This window comes from Chelonoidis abingdonii, chromosome 9 (genome assembly GCF_003597395.2).
Source record: "Chelonoidis abingdonii isolate Lonesome George chromosome 9, CheloAbing_2.0, whole genome shotgun sequence".
Taxonomy (NCBI): Eukaryota; Metazoa; Chordata; order Testudines; family Testudinidae; genus Chelonoidis; species Chelonoidis abingdonii.
Genome location: NC_133777.1, coordinates 65,576,404 through 65,595,463, shown reverse-complemented (window position 1 = coordinate 65,595,463; position 19,060 = coordinate 65,576,404). Strand labels below are relative to the sequence as shown.

The window sequence follows — 19,060 nt, the reverse complement described above, 5'->3', positions numbered from 1 at the left end:
TGTGCAGGAGGTCAGACTAGATGATCATATTGGTCCCTTCTGACCTTAAAGTCTATGAGTCTAAATACCTTAAGTGTGTTGCAGAAATAAAAAGCAGTCACTACAGCTAGATGTAGATCAGAACGTTCTCTATCCTGCCCAACCAATGAACTCTGGTCACTTGGTATTTAGGTTCCAAATTCCAACAGACACTAGGACAACTACAAGATGCAAGAGATGAGTGGCATTAGAATACTGAGAAATTGGCATGGATAACAGTGCCATATATGATACTGAGTAAGTGTCTGGATCTTCAGCATTATATGATTTAAGCCTAGAAAAGGAGACAGGACTAAAAGCACTCAAGCCACAAAGCTTGAGACAGGAAGGTCTACATTAGTGCTTACTTGGATACAACTTTGCTCATGGGTGTGGAAAAAGTTACACTGATGTAAGCATTGGTGTGGCCAACACTCTGTCAGCAGGAGATGCTCTCCTGCTGATATAGCTGCCATCGCTCAGGGAGGTGGAGTAATTCTGCAGACAGGAGAGCTCTCTTCCATTGGCAGTGTGTGTGCACTAGTAGTGCTGGCTGTAATAATTCTAGTGTAGACCTGCCCTATAATTCTAGTGTAGACCGGTGGAGGAACATACACCCATCATAACCCTAGATCCCTTACCTTTCTCAGCAATGGGAAGTTGTAAAGCAGACATCCTTAAATGAACGTTTCCACAGATTTGCAACATTCACTTAAACTCTTTTCTTATTATTGACATGCAATACGATACAGGCAATTGCAGGAAAGTTAATCAGTTCTTCCTCTGGGTACTTTTTTTTTTTTTTTTTTAAATAAGATTTCCCCACATCTCTAACCATTTTACAGAAAAGACTTCACATTCCTTTCTCCTTACCCCTTTTTTAGTGCATGCTCCTTCACCTCTATGTTAATAGATCAGTTAAGCCAGTGTTGCTTGGGACACTGCTTGTGTAGGGAAAGCCCCTGGTGGGCTGGGCTGGTTTGTTTACCTGCCAAATCTGTGGGTCCGGCCGACTGCTGCTCCTGCTGGCTGCAGTTTGCAGTTCCAGGCCAATGGGAGCTGCTGGAAGCAATGCGGGCAAAGGGACGTACTGGCCACTGCTTCCAGCAGCTCCCATTGGCCTGGAGCAGCAAACTGCAGCCAGCGGGAGCAGCAATCGGCCGGACCCACAGATGTGGCAGGTAAACAAACCAGCCCAGCCCACCAGGGGCTTTTGCTACACAAGTGGCGTCCCAAGTTTAGGAAGCATTGAGTTAAGCTATAGATCTCCTACACTTTAAGAAATCAGGTTTGGGATAAACTCCAAAACAACATTCTAATTGGTGGAATTGTTGTTACCTAAAAGATAACTCTGGATGGACCATTCCAGTAATGACTGAGTCCCCTTTCTGTGAAATATTTATTCACACTTCACCCTGTATGAACTGTTTTTGTTGACATGGCAATTCTGTTCTTTGCATGTACTGAAGCCACCTATAGATGAAGGATTGTATTTACAGATCAAACTGCAACTAAACAAACCTTGTTTGTTGGATGTTGAATGACAGTTTGTCATCTTTACATTTGAGGATCATATTTCTCCAACATAACTGTCTTTTGAACATTATACTGAAGTCTCACGGGCTTATTTACATGAAAGATTTGAGTGTTTAAGCATCTTTTCAATGCCTCATTATAGTTTGAGTTCACATTTTTACCAGAAAGACTGAAGTACTGAGTCATTGACAAGTTTTGTATTAAGCAGTCTTTACACTAGGCAGCATCTGGGCACAAGAAATTGTTAGTTTCCAAAAAAGAGTTATGTTTTTCTTTAATCTGCTGCAAGATACCTTCACGCACTTTTCTCTTGCAAAAGACTACTTATCTGAAGATGTCAGAAAATCTAGCTTGCACTAAGGTGACAATGTAATTAGTACCATTAAACTTCCATCTCCATAGAAACACTGGTTCAGGATCCTAGGAGTTAACAAAAAATAATTGTCAAATCTCTTGTGCAGATTTCTCTGTACTGCAAGCCAGTATGCTGTTCAACATCACTTGCTATCAGTTTGGAAGTGGACATGGGGCAGAGATTTGTAGACGCTTATATAATGCTTGAGTTATGAGTCCCCTTACTTTCACAGATCCTAAAATCCCAGCTCCCCTCTTGAAACAGTTCTTGAAAGACTGTTTATAAAAAGAACCTTTTAATCAATAAAATCCAAAGTACAGTAAGAATTTATTACATCTAACATGTCTCTTCAATTCTGGCCAGTGGAACCGAAGCCACCTGTACCACGTTCAGTGTCATCCAGAACCTGAAATAAATTAATAAGGTTAGCTTTTTAAAAACATACTCTTGTAATATACTCATTTGTTTCTTGCATGCTCTTCATCTTCCCCACAGAATAATCAGTACATTTTCTTATAGAGATCTTTACTGCACAAGCATAAATAAGCTTCAGTTTTTTTAAACTAAAATTAAGTTCAGGAGTCAACAGAACACACTTTAAAATATATTTTTAAAATATCTTACAGGTCCAAAGTAAAGATATGTCAGTCTGCCATGTTTTCAACACTTTAAAACTGTAAATTGCTCATCTCCAGGAAAATTGCATCAATCTCTTCAGCTTATTTCTTTAAATTGGTTGTTTCAGGGTGGGATTATCAGCCCATTCCATCTCTTGCATTGCAATTTGCCCATGTTAACGGTTGTCATAAAATTATAGAACTATAAGCAGACATGCCTACAAACTGAAATGATTCCAGATTTCTAGTAAAAAACAAAGTTTGTTTGTAATTCTTATATTTAAGAATCACTGATTTTTCAACTCTTCACATCCCTAACCTCCCTAATAGGCTTGTAAAGACTTGTAAAGTGTTAAACTGCAGACATTTTCCTTTTTAATTCAAACAGTGGTAATTTACATGTTATAGGCAGCAACGGAAGTGCATAACTTTTTGAAAAGCCCAATTCTTCTCTGAATTTTGAGAGATTAAATACAGCTCTTCCATATACTCTGACTAATGCAAGTGTTTCATTCCAGTAACTTACTTGAACTTCCTCCAGCTCAGGATAGAAGATGCGTTCACAGATCAGCTGGGCAATTCTGTCCCCTTTTTTAACTTGAGAAGTTAATAGGTTATTTTTTTTAAAACAAACCCAATACAACTTCAACTTCCATATTTAAGACTCCCATAAAACATTATGGCATTAGAATTAAATTTGAAATTTAAATTATGTAGGCATCTGTAGCAATTTGAGTTCAGGTTATGCTCAGAAATTTGCACTTCTAAGCAAGACTAAAAATCACTCAACTTCCCACTAATCACTAAATTTAGTTTAATAACTTCAGACACAAATTTTCCAGAAAAATATTTATTAATTTTGCAGACTATGCATTAAGTGCTCCCTTTTTGAAATGGAATCCTGGTTTCTTCACCTTTCTTTGAATTTCTCTAGATAGATAACTGTCTCCAGAATCAAAATATCCTATTACATCTAGGAGCACAGGGGAAATAGAATAGTAAAGCATTGGAGGGGTGGGCATCTTTGTGTTTGTGAAGAATGAAAGAGGAAGGTAGCATAGCTGGTGGTAAACCAACCCTTTCCCCATACACTAATCCCCCAGCCTCCAGGGAGGTCTTCATCATTCCCAACTATTGCTCCATTGTCCCAGTTGTGTCTATTAAATTGGGACTCCTCTCCTGGTGAACCATAGGGAAATTTGCCAGATGAAAAAATTGCCACTGGGCAGAACTACTAGCTCAGTCCTGGAGCTACAAGTCTTTCCATGCCACCCATTATACTGGGAGCAGAAGACTTCATAGTTGCCTGTTGCAAGGCATGGATAAGGACTTAGTTGATTTTCCATATGTTTACAGATCGAAGAGGGAGGCATATTATATTCTTAACCTTGGGTGAACAGTTAAGGATTATATTTTTCCTTAGGGAATATGCAAATATCATGTTTAGGTGGCTGACTGCAACCTCAAATACAGGTTTTTTCCACAATCTTAACACTTACCTTCAAAATCTTCCTTGCCAAAATTAAAAAGTACGACGCCAACATTTCCTCTGTAATCTTCATCAATGACCCCAGCTGTAATAAAGGGAGTAATTCAGAACTGTATCTACAATTGCTGGAGAGATGTTAATATCAAGGAAGAAAAATATTAATGAAATACTAAGTTAGTTAGATTAGTAGATACACTTAATGTGCTGAAAGGTATCCACCCATCCTCTAAACAGATATTAAAATACTGGAATATCCAAATGCAAGTCTAATTTGCAATGATTATGAACTAAGACACCATCGCATTTTTCTAGAGTGTTATTTCTATAACGTAACAAGTATTTCAACAAGCATTTAATACCACTGTTAAGTTATATGATGGTTTCTTTTGGCTATCCCATATATAAGATTAAACTAATTTAGCTGAGAAAGGGACTGCATCAAATTGGTTGTCTAGAACAATAGATTTCTTCTGGATTTAAAATGGACACTATTGATGGAAAACTTAGCCTGGCTGTCGTCATACAAAGTTAAAAATATGATTGGCTACCTTATTCTTAGCCTTACTGAAGCTCTTCTTTAAATACAGCATCAGCTAATGCGGAACATTTTTTGAATGGAAGCAATGTGGTAGGAGGGTTGAAAGGACACAGTCCACACAAGTAAGCTTCAAAATACTTACTAAAAATCATTAAGGCCCAGATATTTAAAGGTATTTAGGTGTTGCTGCACTCAGCATAGCAGTGCATAACTGATTTAAGAGCCTAAATACCATCAACTGCCAATGGGTGCGGCAACAGCTAAGTACCTTATCTGACTAAGTATCTGACCTAAGAGTCTGAACTACTTAAGACGTTTATTGTCTGAAAGTGTTTCTGTTCAGCTAGAAGTAAATTTTTTTTCCTGTCCCAGCATGTGAACTAGATATTGCTACTTATTACAAAGACTAAGAATGGAAATTGCTAATTTAACATAATCAGAGCTAGTTTTACTTCTAAAAGTAATATACAAAATAAACTTTAATGGTTCGACTTTGTGTATTGATGGATTACTACAGTCCTAGTAATTTTAAAAGCTCAGTCATCCTCTAAAGTTTTATGTACAATGGAGATTTAGACAGCCTGTTTAGATATAGATAAAAAAAAATCTAAATTTAGTGCTGCTCTTTGGATACAGTTTGTGTCAGAAATCCATAGAAGAGAATTCTGGCAATTTCAAACATTCTAATTATAGCATTAACTCCCATACACTTAAATAAATTCCCTTTCCATGTAATGCCAAAGTCATGCTTGCAGTGCTGGTTTAGGTCACACTGGAGCAGACTAGTTACTACTAGTTTTACTTTCTAAATCTGTGAGTGCTGGTGGTATTTTCTGGGAAAACAGACAATTCATACAGCTCTACATACATGACCCTCAGGCTTATTCTATTAATAAAAAGTGGCACTCCTCTGTATTGTGCATACTGGAGACTAATTAACTCTGTAGTGAAGTTCATGTTATTCTAAGAGTCTGGTTATATAGACGAAACCACTGAGGTTTTTTAAAAACTTGTCTTAATTGTGAATCTGTTTGTTCTAAAATAAATACCACCAGCCTCTAATAAAAATTGAGTCAAAGTGGGGGGAAAAAGTGAAAATAAGATTAATTGGCTATTTAGGAATCTGCAGTAAACTAAAAATAAAGTTACCTTTAGTGACATTCACCTTTTGCTTTACAAAGAAAAGTTGAGAGGGTCATCAATGAGCCTTAGAGCTCATATAAATAAACTAGTTAAACTCAGGAATAATGAGTAGGGAGGAAACCAGTGCCACCACATTAAATAAGATGACTGGGACCATCAGCTAGATCTCTCTCTCCATACCATCCTAACAGGGATGGGGGAACAAAATCACAATAGTTAAGGGACAGGTCCCCAGCTAACTTAAACTGGCATAGCCCCATTGAATTAAGCCCCTTTAACGGTTTGTAAAGTGCAATGCCAGAGAAGTCGTTTCACTTTTTACAGTTACTTTACCGTAAGTTAAGTTTTAAATTCAGAGTTGTTATAAATAATTGTTTTGTTTAGTGCCAGACTCCAATTTTGGAGAGGAGCAGTGGAGATAGAATGACTAAATAGAGGCACCCATAGTTACACATGGTAAAGACAGGGTTTGAGGGGTAAGAACTATCACAATGTTAGCGTAAGAGACACCTACAAATCTGCAAAATTTGATACAGATATTCAGACTTGGCAGAGCCTAATAAATTGTTTGTGCCGATCTAATTGCAGGACTAGCAAAAGGCTGGTAACTGTAATTACAGTGACCTCATCTGCTGGTACATGCTAGAACATGTGAGTCTTGAGAAAGAATTGATGTTCAAGGCCTTGGAGGAGGCAAAGGAAGGCTCTGTATGCATTAGGAAGTCCTTTCCAAATACAGCAATGTGGAAGAAGGTACAAAAGCTAGCATGCTGGAGGCTGATTTACACTAGTTGAGGAAGATAGGCCTGAAGTCTTTCCTTTACCTTTTACTGGCTGGGGCTTTGAAAAAAGGAAAGCTTCAGTAACCCCATCTCAGCCTAGTACTGTAGCTTAGTCACTATGACATGCTGAAAGTGTTTGCTGTAAAGTTGCCATCCAAATATTTTCTTTAAAGAACAGGCTCCTGCTTTTTCTGATCACCTCCTCAAATGTTGCCATGGTGATTTGGCATTGATGTGCCATCTCCATTTCACCACTTCCCCGAAACAAAAAGCACATGTAACAGACAAAATAGCCTCCGTGTACTGTTTCTTGCTGAGTTAACGTTTAACAAACACAGCTCAGGTTGGTTTAATATATACTCCAACACCTGGCTACCTAGTACCCAAACTTAAAAACAGCTGTTTTGTTCCCAAGTTCTATACTCCAGTGTGCATGTGCAACTCCAGCTGAAGTTCATGGGACTTGAATGCATATATTTTAAGGACTAAATCCTGCCTTGAAGTAATGTTCCAAAAACATCAAATTCAGTCACAGCAAGTTTACCTACACAGAAGGTGAGGTATTTAGTAAACTAGTAGAAACCTTTCCTGAAGATGACTAGACCTGCCTTTCGTAGAAGGTGTTAGGCATTATTTCTGTCATCATCCACCCCATTCACTGATTCATTAAGTCTTAACGGCAAGACACAGATGGTCATATCCACCTTATACAGCCAGAATTCCCAGGTTACACAGAAGCGCTGCCTATGAGCATCATCTGCTTCCCTCTCTCAGATAATCAAACTTCTCTACAGGATTGTTAGATGAGGGTGAAGCATTGAACCAACTACCCTCCATGAGTCTTTATAGTCTTATGTGATTTCTACACAGAAGTAGAGTGCTTGCAGCAGAGTTAACTGCCACTTGGTCCCTTCAAGCAGCATCAGAGGATTCAGCCAGTGACAGCATGATTCCACGTACTAACAGAGGAAATAGGAAGGAGATTCACCCTATCTGGGGACACCATCACACTAATCCCCCAGGGTCTGAGAGTCTGGAGGTTTTACTTCCTGTAGTCAGAGCTCTCTTCAAACTCCTACTTGAGGGGGATTTCCTGATTTTTTGTTTGTTTTTTTAAATAGGTTAACTTTGCTATTCAGTCCCTCTCTTGTCTTCTGCGGGTGGGGAACAGAAGAATATCCTCTCCATGAGTTAAAGGCTACCTCTGATAAAACCAGTCCTAGTAGTAAAAGAATAAATCACTGACATCATCATTACATTAGATAAATCATTAAACTGGTTCTAACACCACCTCCTAGGGTAAAATTATGAACTAGACAGAGGTTATAATGATTCTGTAGCCTGATAGGATATCTTTTTTTAACAGAGCCAAGAATCAAACTCACGCTATGCAGTGTGTGTGAAAAGTTCTCCTTTTCAGATAGAATAGAGAGAGATTACTTCTGCCCTGAAAGCATACATGCTATAGACTGGATCTGCCCTTGGAACCTAAATCTAAGATGTGATAAACAAAATGATTTTGGAATATGCTGCAGCTAACCTAGTGCTGTGCAGAATGAAGTGGCAAAAATGTGTCAAAGCCATGCTAATTTCAACTCCATTAGAAACACTGCAGGGTAAGAGTTTGCCAAACAGAAAAAGGGTTGGTAAGGAAAGAATTTAAAGAGTATTCCAATAGTGGGTTGGTGGTTTTTTGTATTTTTTTTTGTTTTGTTTTTTTGGTAAAAGTGCACCACGGAGACCAACCTCCATTTGGTGTTCAAACTACATTGTTTGTATCACAAAATGTAAAGGTACTTGGGGCAGGAAGCTAAAATATCCTCTGTTCTGTATAAGAGGCACTCAATTTAAGTAACTGGTATGGATTAACAGGAGGTAGTAGGGCAGAAGTCAGCTCTGCTTAAGGTTAACGTAACTGATCGCTTGGGATTCTGTTTTCAAAAACATCAAGTTACAACAGCTATACACTCTCTCTTGAATGCTAGGACACTTTTCTGCATGATCTACTTGGGGTGGAAAGTCATTACTAAGTCATTACTGGAAAAATCATGCATTGGAACTGGCACAGTGAAATACTGACTTCATGCAAAAGCCCTTACTCTGTCAAGACTCTGGCATGTCACTTGTTGAAAAACCATCCACTCCTACCAGATGTGGATTCTGAACAGAATCCTGCATGCTCAGTTTTTTCCCCAGGTCCTTTATTTACAGCCTGGGACCGCTGACAACACATTTGTATTGAAAAAGATAAATGTTTTATGTTAAGTGTGCTTATGAGAGACACCGAGATCCAAGAAAACACCAATGTCTGATTTTTCATAAGCGGCACCCTATCAACTGTCATGATTTTCACTTATGATGTTGAACTGTCACCTTTTTTGAATGCTGAACACAAAAGCTACACGAGATTACAGTTAAAGCACTCAATTCAGAAAATACCGAAGTTACTCTACCCCAGCTCTTACCCCTGTGCGTATGCAGATAGTCTTATTACATGATCACAATTCTTTTCTACAACCTTAGATGAATAGATCTTATTCTACAATACGCTATGTATACCAGATACTCCAGGAAAATATTTCAGTCACATCTTGTCCCTGTTCCTTTTCTTACATTAGACACAAATAAAGAGAAGAGAGCTGCCAGGGGTCAACAGAGGATTCCCCAGAAGGAAAATCCCCTATGACATTAGACTGGCATAGTGAATATATCAGGGGGAGAGCCAGCCTGTAATATGTACCAGTGATCCTCAGCTGGTTTACAGGGCCCGTAAAATGTTTTAAGTTATACTGGGAGTGGTTTCAGCTTTGGCTCCAGGATCAGGGGAGAGAAACAAATGGCTTAGATCCATCTTTCCCCACCTCCATGGGTCCTGTGCTGGCTGCAGCTCAGCTGCACCAAGGATCTGGATCTTCATATATCATGACCTGTACTGAGTGTGGTTGATGGGAAGGTGGACCAGCTGGAGCTTCCCTATAACCTCCTTATTTTACATATCCTATCTACTACTATAAGGGAGCCTGTCTGGCAAGTATCTGTAATTACAACTGATATGTTCAGAGGAAAGTATCTCACATCCTCACTATTATTCAAAACCACTCTGATTTTACTAGATTTATGCAAAGGTTGAATAATGAGTGGAGTCTAAAGTTTTAAGTTACCATTCTTTTTCCAAAGCATTTTTTCCTAGAATAACAAAGCAGAAATCTTATCTTTCAAAGGTGCCTCTGGGATTCCTTATCTCATTATTTCTCACCAAGTTTTGATTAATAAGATGTAAAACCATAGTATCTTTTACCGCATCAAAGCTAAGTCTTCATCTTAATTAGCCATTTTCTGATTGTGAAGAACTAGATATGAAAATATATATAAAATTTTCCTTTGCTTATACTGTTAATACTCAGGAATAATGATATATTATACCCATTTAAACTTATTATATGCCAACAACCTTTAAATATTAAACTTTTTGTAAGGTTGAAAATGGGCAAGGAAAAAGATGAATAGTCAAATAGAGAAAACTGGCTGTAGAAATGAGTTACTCTTGAAAGCAATATTTTGGTTCTTATAATAATTACTAAGTAGCAGCTAAATAACATGTTTAAGACTATTTCCAATGCATAATAAGAGGACATAAGAGTACAAAGAACAGCAATAAAAGGATGACTAACAGAAGGACAGTCACAATTAAGTCTGAAATTCTGGGATGATGTTTATAGCTTTGTGTTAAAGTTCAGGGCAGAAAAATAAATAGGTAGGAAAGAAACAATTAGTTTTAATCCTAGAAAACAAAAACAATAGGGGATTCAGATCTAAGAGGAAAGGTAGTCAGTAATTAGCTGAGTGTGCAAAACAGCAAGCCCTTTTAGAAAGTTTGAGTCCTACCGAACAAGACAAAAATACAAGAATAAGGAAAAAAATCATCCCTAGTACTTACTTACCGTTTATAGTAAACCCCAGAACTGCAAGAGGTTATGAAAAGGTCTAAATTTAACCCTAATGTAAATGAGCTCATGGCAGACTTGAATTTGGTCCCAATGCTTTATCTAAACTTGAGAAATACAGAGGAACATCTGTTGTACTTAGTTCGATTATCGTCATCATTTGGTTGATGAATGTTTGTTAGACAGGTATTTGGCCCATTAAGCACTGGCTACATAGGCATTACTTCAGAGAGAATGTCATTTGGTTACTATTTTCTGAATCTGAAAAAAAATCAATATGCAGATTAGAAAAGAATTATGGCTTTACTGGTGCCCAAAAATGTGACCTAAACTTTCTTCTTACCAGTCCAAATCAATCTGAAAGACTGGTAAGAAAATGAAAACCTTAATTAAACAAGATTCAGTTCAAAATAGTTTGGGAATTTAGATACTGGCATATGACTGAAAATCTTAAATCACAGTTTCCATTTATTTTAATGAAGCCCATAAAAGTAACTTATTAATGACGCTGAGTTTTCACTTTATAGTTTTAGTATCTTAACCTCACATTGAGACGTAGAATAAAAGATTTACAGAGATTGTGAAAGGAACATAAACATCTTACCACCAACATCTATGAAGTGTTTTGCAGCTAATCCAGAACGTGGGGCTAGAAAATGAAAAACATTTTTCAAAGTTTAAGAAACCTTCTGAAAATGAATTTTAGTATGCATTCTATGTACGGGTTGCTCAAAATCAAAAAGTCCCACCACCAAAAACTCTTGACCTAGCACCTTCCAAAACCTACATGTAATCCTACAAAACGTACAGCAAGAGTCATTACATGGCTGCAATAAGTGACAATATCAACAGTTGCAGGCTATAGTAAGATTGCAGATTAAGTAAATTGGGTGTATGATTATTTAGAGTATCTGAAATGCATTGTTTTATCTTGAAACACCACTAAAAGAAAGGTAGTTCAGATTATGGCCATTTATATTACTCCTTGGCCCTTCTTTGTTACCTTTGAAACACCTGTTCCATAGTAATCACCACAAAGAATTCAGGTATAGTGCAATGCACTCTAGTTACACAAAATAATAATACACCTAGCTCACTTAAAATTGCAATTCTGGTGTAGCCTGAAACCTATTAACAGATTTTAAATGACAGTTGCTAATGCAAGTTAATTGTTGCTAAGGCTTTACTTCAAGCTGCTTTACTATGGGGATTAAATGTTACCTTACTAGCTATATCTATTTCCAAGAAGATTTTAAATTATACATTTTTCTCATCTTCAGCCAATCTCCCTTTTTGGAGAATTTTAGTAGTAAACAGTGATGGAAACATTGTCATTTTCTTAATTTGGGATGGTTGCTAGTCCTTTTTTATTTCACTGAATATTTGAATACACTACATTTAGAACCCAGGACAGGTTTCCCCCCTTTACCACTTGTAAATCAAAGTACACATAATAATTACAAAGAATGTGAAGTAGTAGCGCAAGCCTAAGGAAGTACCTCTAAAGAACATAGTTGAAACTACAGCCATTTCATCCTTGGCCTTGCTTGAGATTACCAAGAGGAAACTAGTGCCAATTGTAGAAGTTGTTTTTGTGATAAGACAATCATTACTGAAGCACTTATAACCCTCTACAACGTAATATCAAAGCACCTCATGTACTTAAAAACGGATACATCCTTTTCCTCCTAGCCTGTGGAAGAAATAGCTTGATTAGTTTATATGAGTTTTCTACGTCTACAATTTGGTGGGGAATCTAAATGAGGGAGCTTTTCATTTAGTTCTGAAAGTGACCATGTTCCAGTAGGAACTTGACCAAAATACCATTTAAGTTTTCATAAGCCGGCCAACAGCAATCTGAGTTATTTCCACTAGGTCAGGGGTCTCAAACTCAATTTACCTTAGGGCCAGTGCCAGTCCTCAAATCCTCCTAGCAGTCCAATAATGTCACTGAAGATGGTGTTCAGAAAAGAAACCGTTTATATTGTATTTTTTATTTCATATTTCTTAGAAATAATAAAACTGTCATACACAATTCTTCGCCTGCCAGAAAGTTTAGCGTTTGCCAGACATCCAGCAATGTTTCAGTTCTGTCAGTTTGTTGATGTTTGGCCTCAGTGACTGAGCAATTGAAATCTTCAGAATTGCAGCATGGTGTGCATCAGATAGTTGTGTTAGGTATTCTGACTTGTTTATAGTCAGTGTGGAAAAAAGTGGTGCTGCCTCCATGGCTGACTGCCTGACAACTAATGCTGCTGCCTCCATGGCTAACTCTGCCCGGCAACAAGTGACGGTATCTCTGTCCCTCTCCCTCAGCTAGTGGGAGCTGCAGGGGCAGTACCTGCAGCAGACACTGCCCGTAGCACAGAGGTGAGCAAACTATGTGGCCCGCAGGACTGTCCTGCCTGGCCCCTGAGCTCCCGCAGGCTAGTCCATGGCCCCTCTCCTGCTGTTCTCCCCTCCCCTGCAGCCGCGTGGGCAGTGCTCTGACCCATCGCTCCTGCCAGGCTGCACGGCTTGTGCCTGCCCACCTCCCAGGCTTTCCAATAAGCCAGTCCTGCCGCTCCGAGCGACATGATAAGGGGCAGAAGAAGAAGAAGGTGGTCCTGGGGACTGTCAGGAAACGGGGCAGTTGGATCGGATGGAGGTTGGGGGGTCAGGAGACAGGGGAATCCCTGAGGGCCTGTCAGTAGGCAGGAGTGTGGATAGGGTTCAGATCAGTCGGGGGACTGGGAGCAGGGTGAGGCAGGGGGCTTGGACGGGGGCAGGACCCTAGGGGACAGGGAGCAGTTGGATGTGGTGGAGGCTGGGGGGGCAGTCAGGGGACAGGGAATGGGGGGTTGGATAGCCATGGGAGTGCCTGGGGGCCTGTCAGTGGGCAGGGGTGTGGCTAGGGTTCGGGGCAGTCAGGGGACAGGGGGAGGGCTGGATAGGGAGTGGGGCCTCAGGGGGCAGTTAGGGGCAGGGGGTGGTTAGAGGACAGGAAGCAGTTGGATGGGGTGGAGGTTTGGGGAGGCAGGTGTCAGGGGATGGGGTTGTTGGATAGACGTGGAAGTCCCGGGGGGCCTGTCAGTGGGTGGGGCTGAGGATAGGGTTCAGGGCAGTCAAGGGACAGGGTTTGGATAGGGGGCAGGGTCCTGGGGGTGGTCCCAGGACAAGGAGCAGGGGGGATTGGATGGGATGAGGGCAGGAAGTGGGAGGGACAGGCTGTTTGGAAAGGCACAGACTTCCCTACCCAACCCTCCACACCATTTTGCAACCCCGATGTGGCCCCTGGGCCAAAAAGTTTGCCCACCTCTGCGGTACCGTGTCTGCATGCGTCTTTCCTCTGCGGGCCGAGTGAGGAGGTTCTTGGGCCGCAGATGGCCTGCGGGCCAGGATCTTGAGACCCCTGCACTAGGGAGCGCTTATTAAGTTGTACTGTATTTTGATCAGAATATTTGAGGGGGGAACCTTAAGAGATTTAAAATAATTTTAACCAGATCAGCTGCTTTGTCCTACAGCTACTACACATCACTATGCAGTAGAAAAACCCAAAAATTTTTCATATTGATAGGTTCTATTATACTTCAAACAAGTTATACACATTTTCATTAGCAAAGTATTTTACACAGTTTATTATGAGTCATCCATCAAATCTTCAAATATTTTCACCAAAAGATGTGGTAATAGATAAGCAGCATGTTACCTAATTGGAGTACCAGGTTACAGATAATTTAAATTAAGTCACAATCAATGGGCTGTAGTTAAAAAGGGGTCCAGTAAGGTGCAGTCTCTAAAGAGGAATTACACCATTTAACCACATTCACTTCTCCAAAGATTTTACTTTAATGGGTACAGCCCTCCTGTGCAGCCACTCACACTGCCTTAAGAGCATCCTTGCAAAGGAATGGCACCCATTTAACTAAATCAATATAGAAACAGACTTGGGTAACTGGTACAATTTCTGCATGTAGATGAAGCCTCAAGGCAAGCCACTGTGGCAAGTGAACCTGTTTCAATGAAGTATCAGGAGGTAGCCATGTTAGTTTGTATCCACAGAAACAAGAAGTCCAGTAGCACCTTAAAGACTAACAGATTTATTTGGGCATAAGCTTTCATGGATAAAAACCCCTCACTTCTTCAGATGCATGTTGTTTTTGTTTCAATGAAGCTTTTCTGCAGTCTGCTAACTTACCTACTCTTCCATAACATCCAGAAGGGAGGGAGATCTGAATGTCAGTTTTCACTATAGCTTTTTCCATAGCAGGAATCACATAGTCATAGGCACTAAATAAAACAAGCAAGCAAGCAAGCAAATATGTCAACAATTACTTAAAATGTTTGGGGTACTTTCTTCTTTGTAAGAGTGACTAAATAGAGGCACCCATAATTACACATTGTAAAGACAGGGTTTGAGGGGTAAGAACTATTACAATTTCAGGTTTCAGAGTAGCAGCCATGTTAGTCTGTATCCACAAAAAGAACAGGAGTACTTGTGGCACCTTAGAGACTAACAAATTTGTTAGTCTCTAAGGTGCCACAAGTACTCCTGTTCTTTTAACTATTACAATGTTAGTGTAAGAGCCACTTACAAATCTGCAAAATTTGATAGATATTCGGACTTGTCAGAGTCTAATATACTGTTTGTGCTCATCTAATTGCAGGACTAGCAAAAAGCTCGTAACAGTAATTACAGTGACCTCACCTGCTGGTACACACTAGAACATGTGGGTCTTGAAAAATAATTGATGTTCAAGGCTTTAGAGGCGGCAAAGGAAGGCTCTGCATGCATTAGGAAGTCCTTTCCAAATACAGCAAGCAATAGGGAAAAAGGTACAAAAGCTAGCATGTTGGAGACAAAGCAATGGTACTGTGAGCAAAGGGTTAGGGCAAGCAGAAGCTCGTAGGAAGCCAATGAAAGGATTCAAAATGCAAAATAGGAAGATGCGAGCTGCTGCACACTGGGTGCACTGGAGAAGAGTAGAAAGGGGAAAAGCAGTGATCCCCAACATGGTGCCTGTAGGTGCCGTGGCACCCGCCAGGGCATTTATGTGCGCCCGCCTAGTGCCCAGCAGGGGAGAAAAGCCACGGCCCTGCACCGGCCGGGGACAGGGAACTCCGGGGTTGCAGGCGCCGGTGTTCTCAATCCCTGGCAGGCGCAGGGCTGCAGTTTCTCTCTGGCTTCTCCCGGGCTGCAGACTGTGGGCGCCCATGTTCTCGGTCCCTGGCAGGCATACGGTTGCAGCTTAAGCCAGAGAGAAGCCACGGCCCCACACTTGCCAGGGACAGAGAATTCTGGGGCTGCAGGCTGCGGTGTTCTCAGTCCCTGGCAGGCACGGGACTGCGGCTTCTCTCAAGCTTCTCTGGGGCTGCAGACTGTGGGCACTGGTGTTCTCGGTCCCTGGCAGGCACGGGGGCTACGGCTTAAACTGGAGATAAGCCGTGGCCCTGCACCTGCTGGGGACAGAGAACTCCAGGGCTGCAGGTGCCAGTGTTCTCTGTCCCCGGCAGGCACTGGGCCTGCCTAGTGCCCAGCGGGGAAACTGGGGACCCGTGCCCACTGGGGACAGAGTACTCCAGGGCTGCAGGTGCCAGTGTTCTGTGTCCTCCCGGCTTCTCTCTGCACTGCCCAGAACTGGCACCAAAAAAAAAACCCAAAAACCAAACCCAAACCAAAAAACACTCCGACTCTGCAGAACGGATGGAATGCTGCCCAGTAGCATGTGCTGGGCTTGCTCCACTGGTGCCTGGAGCCAGCTGTGTATGTGAGTAATTGTTGGTGCCCACCCCACTCTTCTGAAAACATGAATGTGCTACTGGCCGCAAAACGGATAGGTACCACTGGGGAAAAGAGAGGGGCCAATGTGGAGGGGCTGCAGAAGTGATGAGAGTAAGGCCACTCTCCCTGTGCAAACCCTTGCAGACACATTTATTGGGATGTGAGGGGCTGATGTCTGCACAGAGCACAGCGCTGGGCTAGCTCACCCAGAGGGATGGGGGTCTCTTGCCACGCTCCTAGGCCCACGAGCCCGACAACGGAGGGGCCGCAGGGGCTCAGCGGGCCATCCACAGGGGAAGCGGGAGATGGTGGCGGGCTCCGCAGGGCGCATGGCCGCCACTCACCCTCTACCCAGGATAGGCCGCTCCGCTCACCGGGCGCGCCCTCAGGGCTGTTAAGCCCTCGCCGGGGGGAGCTACGGGGGCTGATCCCGGCGGCGGGCTCTCGGACAGGGCACGGGGCGGGCCGCCCCTCACCTGTATAGGTCGTAGCCAGCTGCGCGGGCCGAGCCCCGGGACGGGGCGGACGCGTTCTCGGAGAGCTTGGCGAAGCGAAGCCGCAAGTCAGGCTCCGATGCCTTGAGCCTCTTACTGGGGGACACGGCGGGGTCTGCTCCGGAGCACGGCATGGGGAGAGCGGGTGAGGGAGACAGAACTGAGCGAAGGGGAAGCGCCGGCGTTTCCCGCCCGCGCCATCCGAACCGTTACCACGCCCCGGCCCGGCCCATGAGGCGGAGTCAGCCTCCCCCCGCAAGCACACAATGGGCTCTCCCAACCCCACCGTCTGAGCCAGCAGGCCCCGCCCCTACCGCAGTACCCCGTCGCCTCGCTAATAGGCTGTGGCCAGGCCGAAGTTCCACAGGGACACCTCGCCGGCGGCGCATCCTGCAGCACCGGAGCCCTGCTATCCTCCCTCCCCGTACAATCCCGTGTGCCATCTCCTTCCCCCGCCGCCCCCCAAAACCCACCCCCCGGGCCTGCAGCACCGGAGCCCTGTCATCTTCCCACCACACTGCCGCCGCCGCCCCCCGTAGCCACCACGCGGCCCTGCAGCACCGGAGCCCTGCTATCCTCCCGTCCCGTACAACCCCGGAGCTGTGCAATGTGCCATCTCCTTCCTTCCCTCCAAAAAAATGCCACCCCCCCGGGTCTGCAGCACCGGAGCCCTGCCATCTTCCTGCCGCCGCCGCCCCCCATAACCACCACCCGGCCCTGCAGCACGGAAATCCTGCAACGCACCCCGCCATTTTCTCCCCACCGCTGTGCAAAACCTCTACCCCGCCCCTCAGAGCCTGCAGCACTGGAACGTGCAACTCCCTCGGCCCGGCAGCGTCGGAGCCCTGCACATTCCCCCCCAAAGCAGGCTGCAACTCGCTTCGGCGCCCAAGGCCGTACTGCCCCTCTCCGGATTGTGCTGCGGCGCCAGGGCCGCGCTCCACAGGGTTAATATCTCCGCAGCCCCTCGCTCCGCTCCCCTTTCCTTACTGTGTCGGCGGAGGAGCTGCCCGAAGAGGCGCTTGCCCAGCATGGCGCCTGCTGCAGCTCGGGGGAGGGAGGAACTAGCTGCTCAACAGCCGCGAAGGCCGGGCTGTCTGGTGCCGGGCTGTAGCCCTCGCGTGGCGCACGCAGCCGCCCTCGGTAATCACCGGCCAGTGCAGTGATTGCGGCCGCTGCCTGTCCATTGAGGGCCAGATCGCGCCTTGTACCCAGCCCTGAGGCATCACCTCGGCTGTGGTCTCCGCTCATGAGCTGGAGGGAGGTGGGAGCCGCCCAGGAAAACTCGGTGCTGCAGGTAGCGGGGTCGGCTTGGTCGGTAGGCAACTCCCGCCCCTGCGCAGGGCAACTGTGAGGTACAGCGTCTCAGATGAGATGTAGAACTAATGTCACGGATCAATAAAGATCCCGTGGTACTTTCCACAGGGATCAAAACAATATCTCTAGTGTCCTGCCTGAAATTCACAGGTAAACACACTGCCCAGGCCTGCCAGGGGCTTTCTGTACACAAGCAGCGACCCCTGTTTGAGAAACCCTGACCCAGGAGTCACCAAAAAGAAATACAAAAATAGCAGGAAAGACTTCCTGAGTGTAAGAACAGTAGGACAATGGAACGGACTACCTAGGAAGGTTGTGGAGAATTTCAAAACAAGGCTGGCATCTGTCTGGAATGATTTAGAAACAATAGACACAACAAATGCTGCATCTTGGCAGGGAGTTAGACTAGATGACCTTGCAGTCCTTTCAAACTCTATGATTCATGTGAAATCTTAAAATCATGTGAAAGTGAAAAGAGCATAAGGAAAAGGGGTAAATACAGAAAGAGAGAGAATGTTGTAGAAGTGTGCATACTATTTCCAGCTAATGGACTTCCAGATTATAAAATAAATTGCAAGAACTGAAGCTAAATCTTTGTCTAATTAGGCATTTTCTAGTCCTCCCTTTCATAACATGAGGGAAAAGAGGAAATGCTACTCCTGGGGAATTCTACACCACTGCACACATGCAGAATTCATGTTCCCCGCTGATTTTTTTTCCCCTGCAGAAAATACATTCTGCCAGAGAGGTGCTGCAGTTATGCCTTTTGCCCACCATGGGCTGCTGTGGTGCCAGGACAGAAGGCAGCCAGCCCTGGAGAAGCTGTGTTTCTCATAGTACCCTGCTTGTGGGGCCAGGTGAGGAGGCACAGGATTGGGGGCGGGGGGCACAAGGGGCTGCTCATGGGTCACATAGGTTCAGAAGGGCTAGCGTAGGGGACAGACTGGTATGGGCTGAATAGGAGTGGGTGTGCAGGGACACGGGGAAGGGTGTGGCTGAGTGGGGGTGCAGGAACACATGGGAACAGGAGGAGGGGTGACTGAATAGGAGTGCAGGTATATGGGGA

General features: G+C 43.7%; 1 protein-coding gene across 2 annotated transcripts; it reads right to left on the bottom strand.

Moving 5' to 3' along the window:
• Positions 1-2,187: 2,187 nt before the first annotated feature.
• DUT (deoxyuridine triphosphatase) lies at positions 2,188-17,943 on the bottom strand. Of its 2 annotated transcripts, none has more exons than XM_032762912.2 (7): positions 17,907-17,943; positions 16,660-16,792; positions 14,600-14,691; positions 11,027-11,071; positions 4,026-4,100; positions 3,053-3,123; positions 2,188-2,315 (listed from the first exon to the last, which is right to left on the bottom strand). In XM_032762912.2, the coding sequence occupies exons 1-7, from the start codon at positions 17,926-17,928 to the stop codon at positions 2,259-2,261; spliced, it is 495 nt and encodes a 164-aa protein (XP_032618803.1). In that variant the 5' UTR covers positions 17,929-17,943; the 3' UTR covers positions 2,188-2,258. The 2 variants fall into 2 exon arrangements, with proteins under 2 accessions (XP_032618803.1, XP_032618793.1); XM_032762902.2 differs by lacking the exon at positions 17,907-17,943 and adding an exon at positions 17,668-17,801.
• Positions 17,944-19,060: the final 1,117 nt, after the last annotated feature.

Coding starts and splice junctions, on each gene's coding strand:
- DUT (XM_032762902.2), bottom strand. CDS start 17,710: ATGCTGGGCAAGCGCCTCTTCGGGCAGCTCCTCCGCCGACACA. Junction 11,072..14,599: donor TGGATGTTATGGAAGAGTAG/GTAAGTTAGCAG, acceptor TTCATTTTCTAG/CCCCACGTTCTGGATTAGCT. Junction 3,124..4,025: donor TGGCAAGGAAGATTTTGAAG/GTAAGTGTTAAG, acceptor TAACTTCTCAAG/TTAAAAAAGGGGACAGAATT.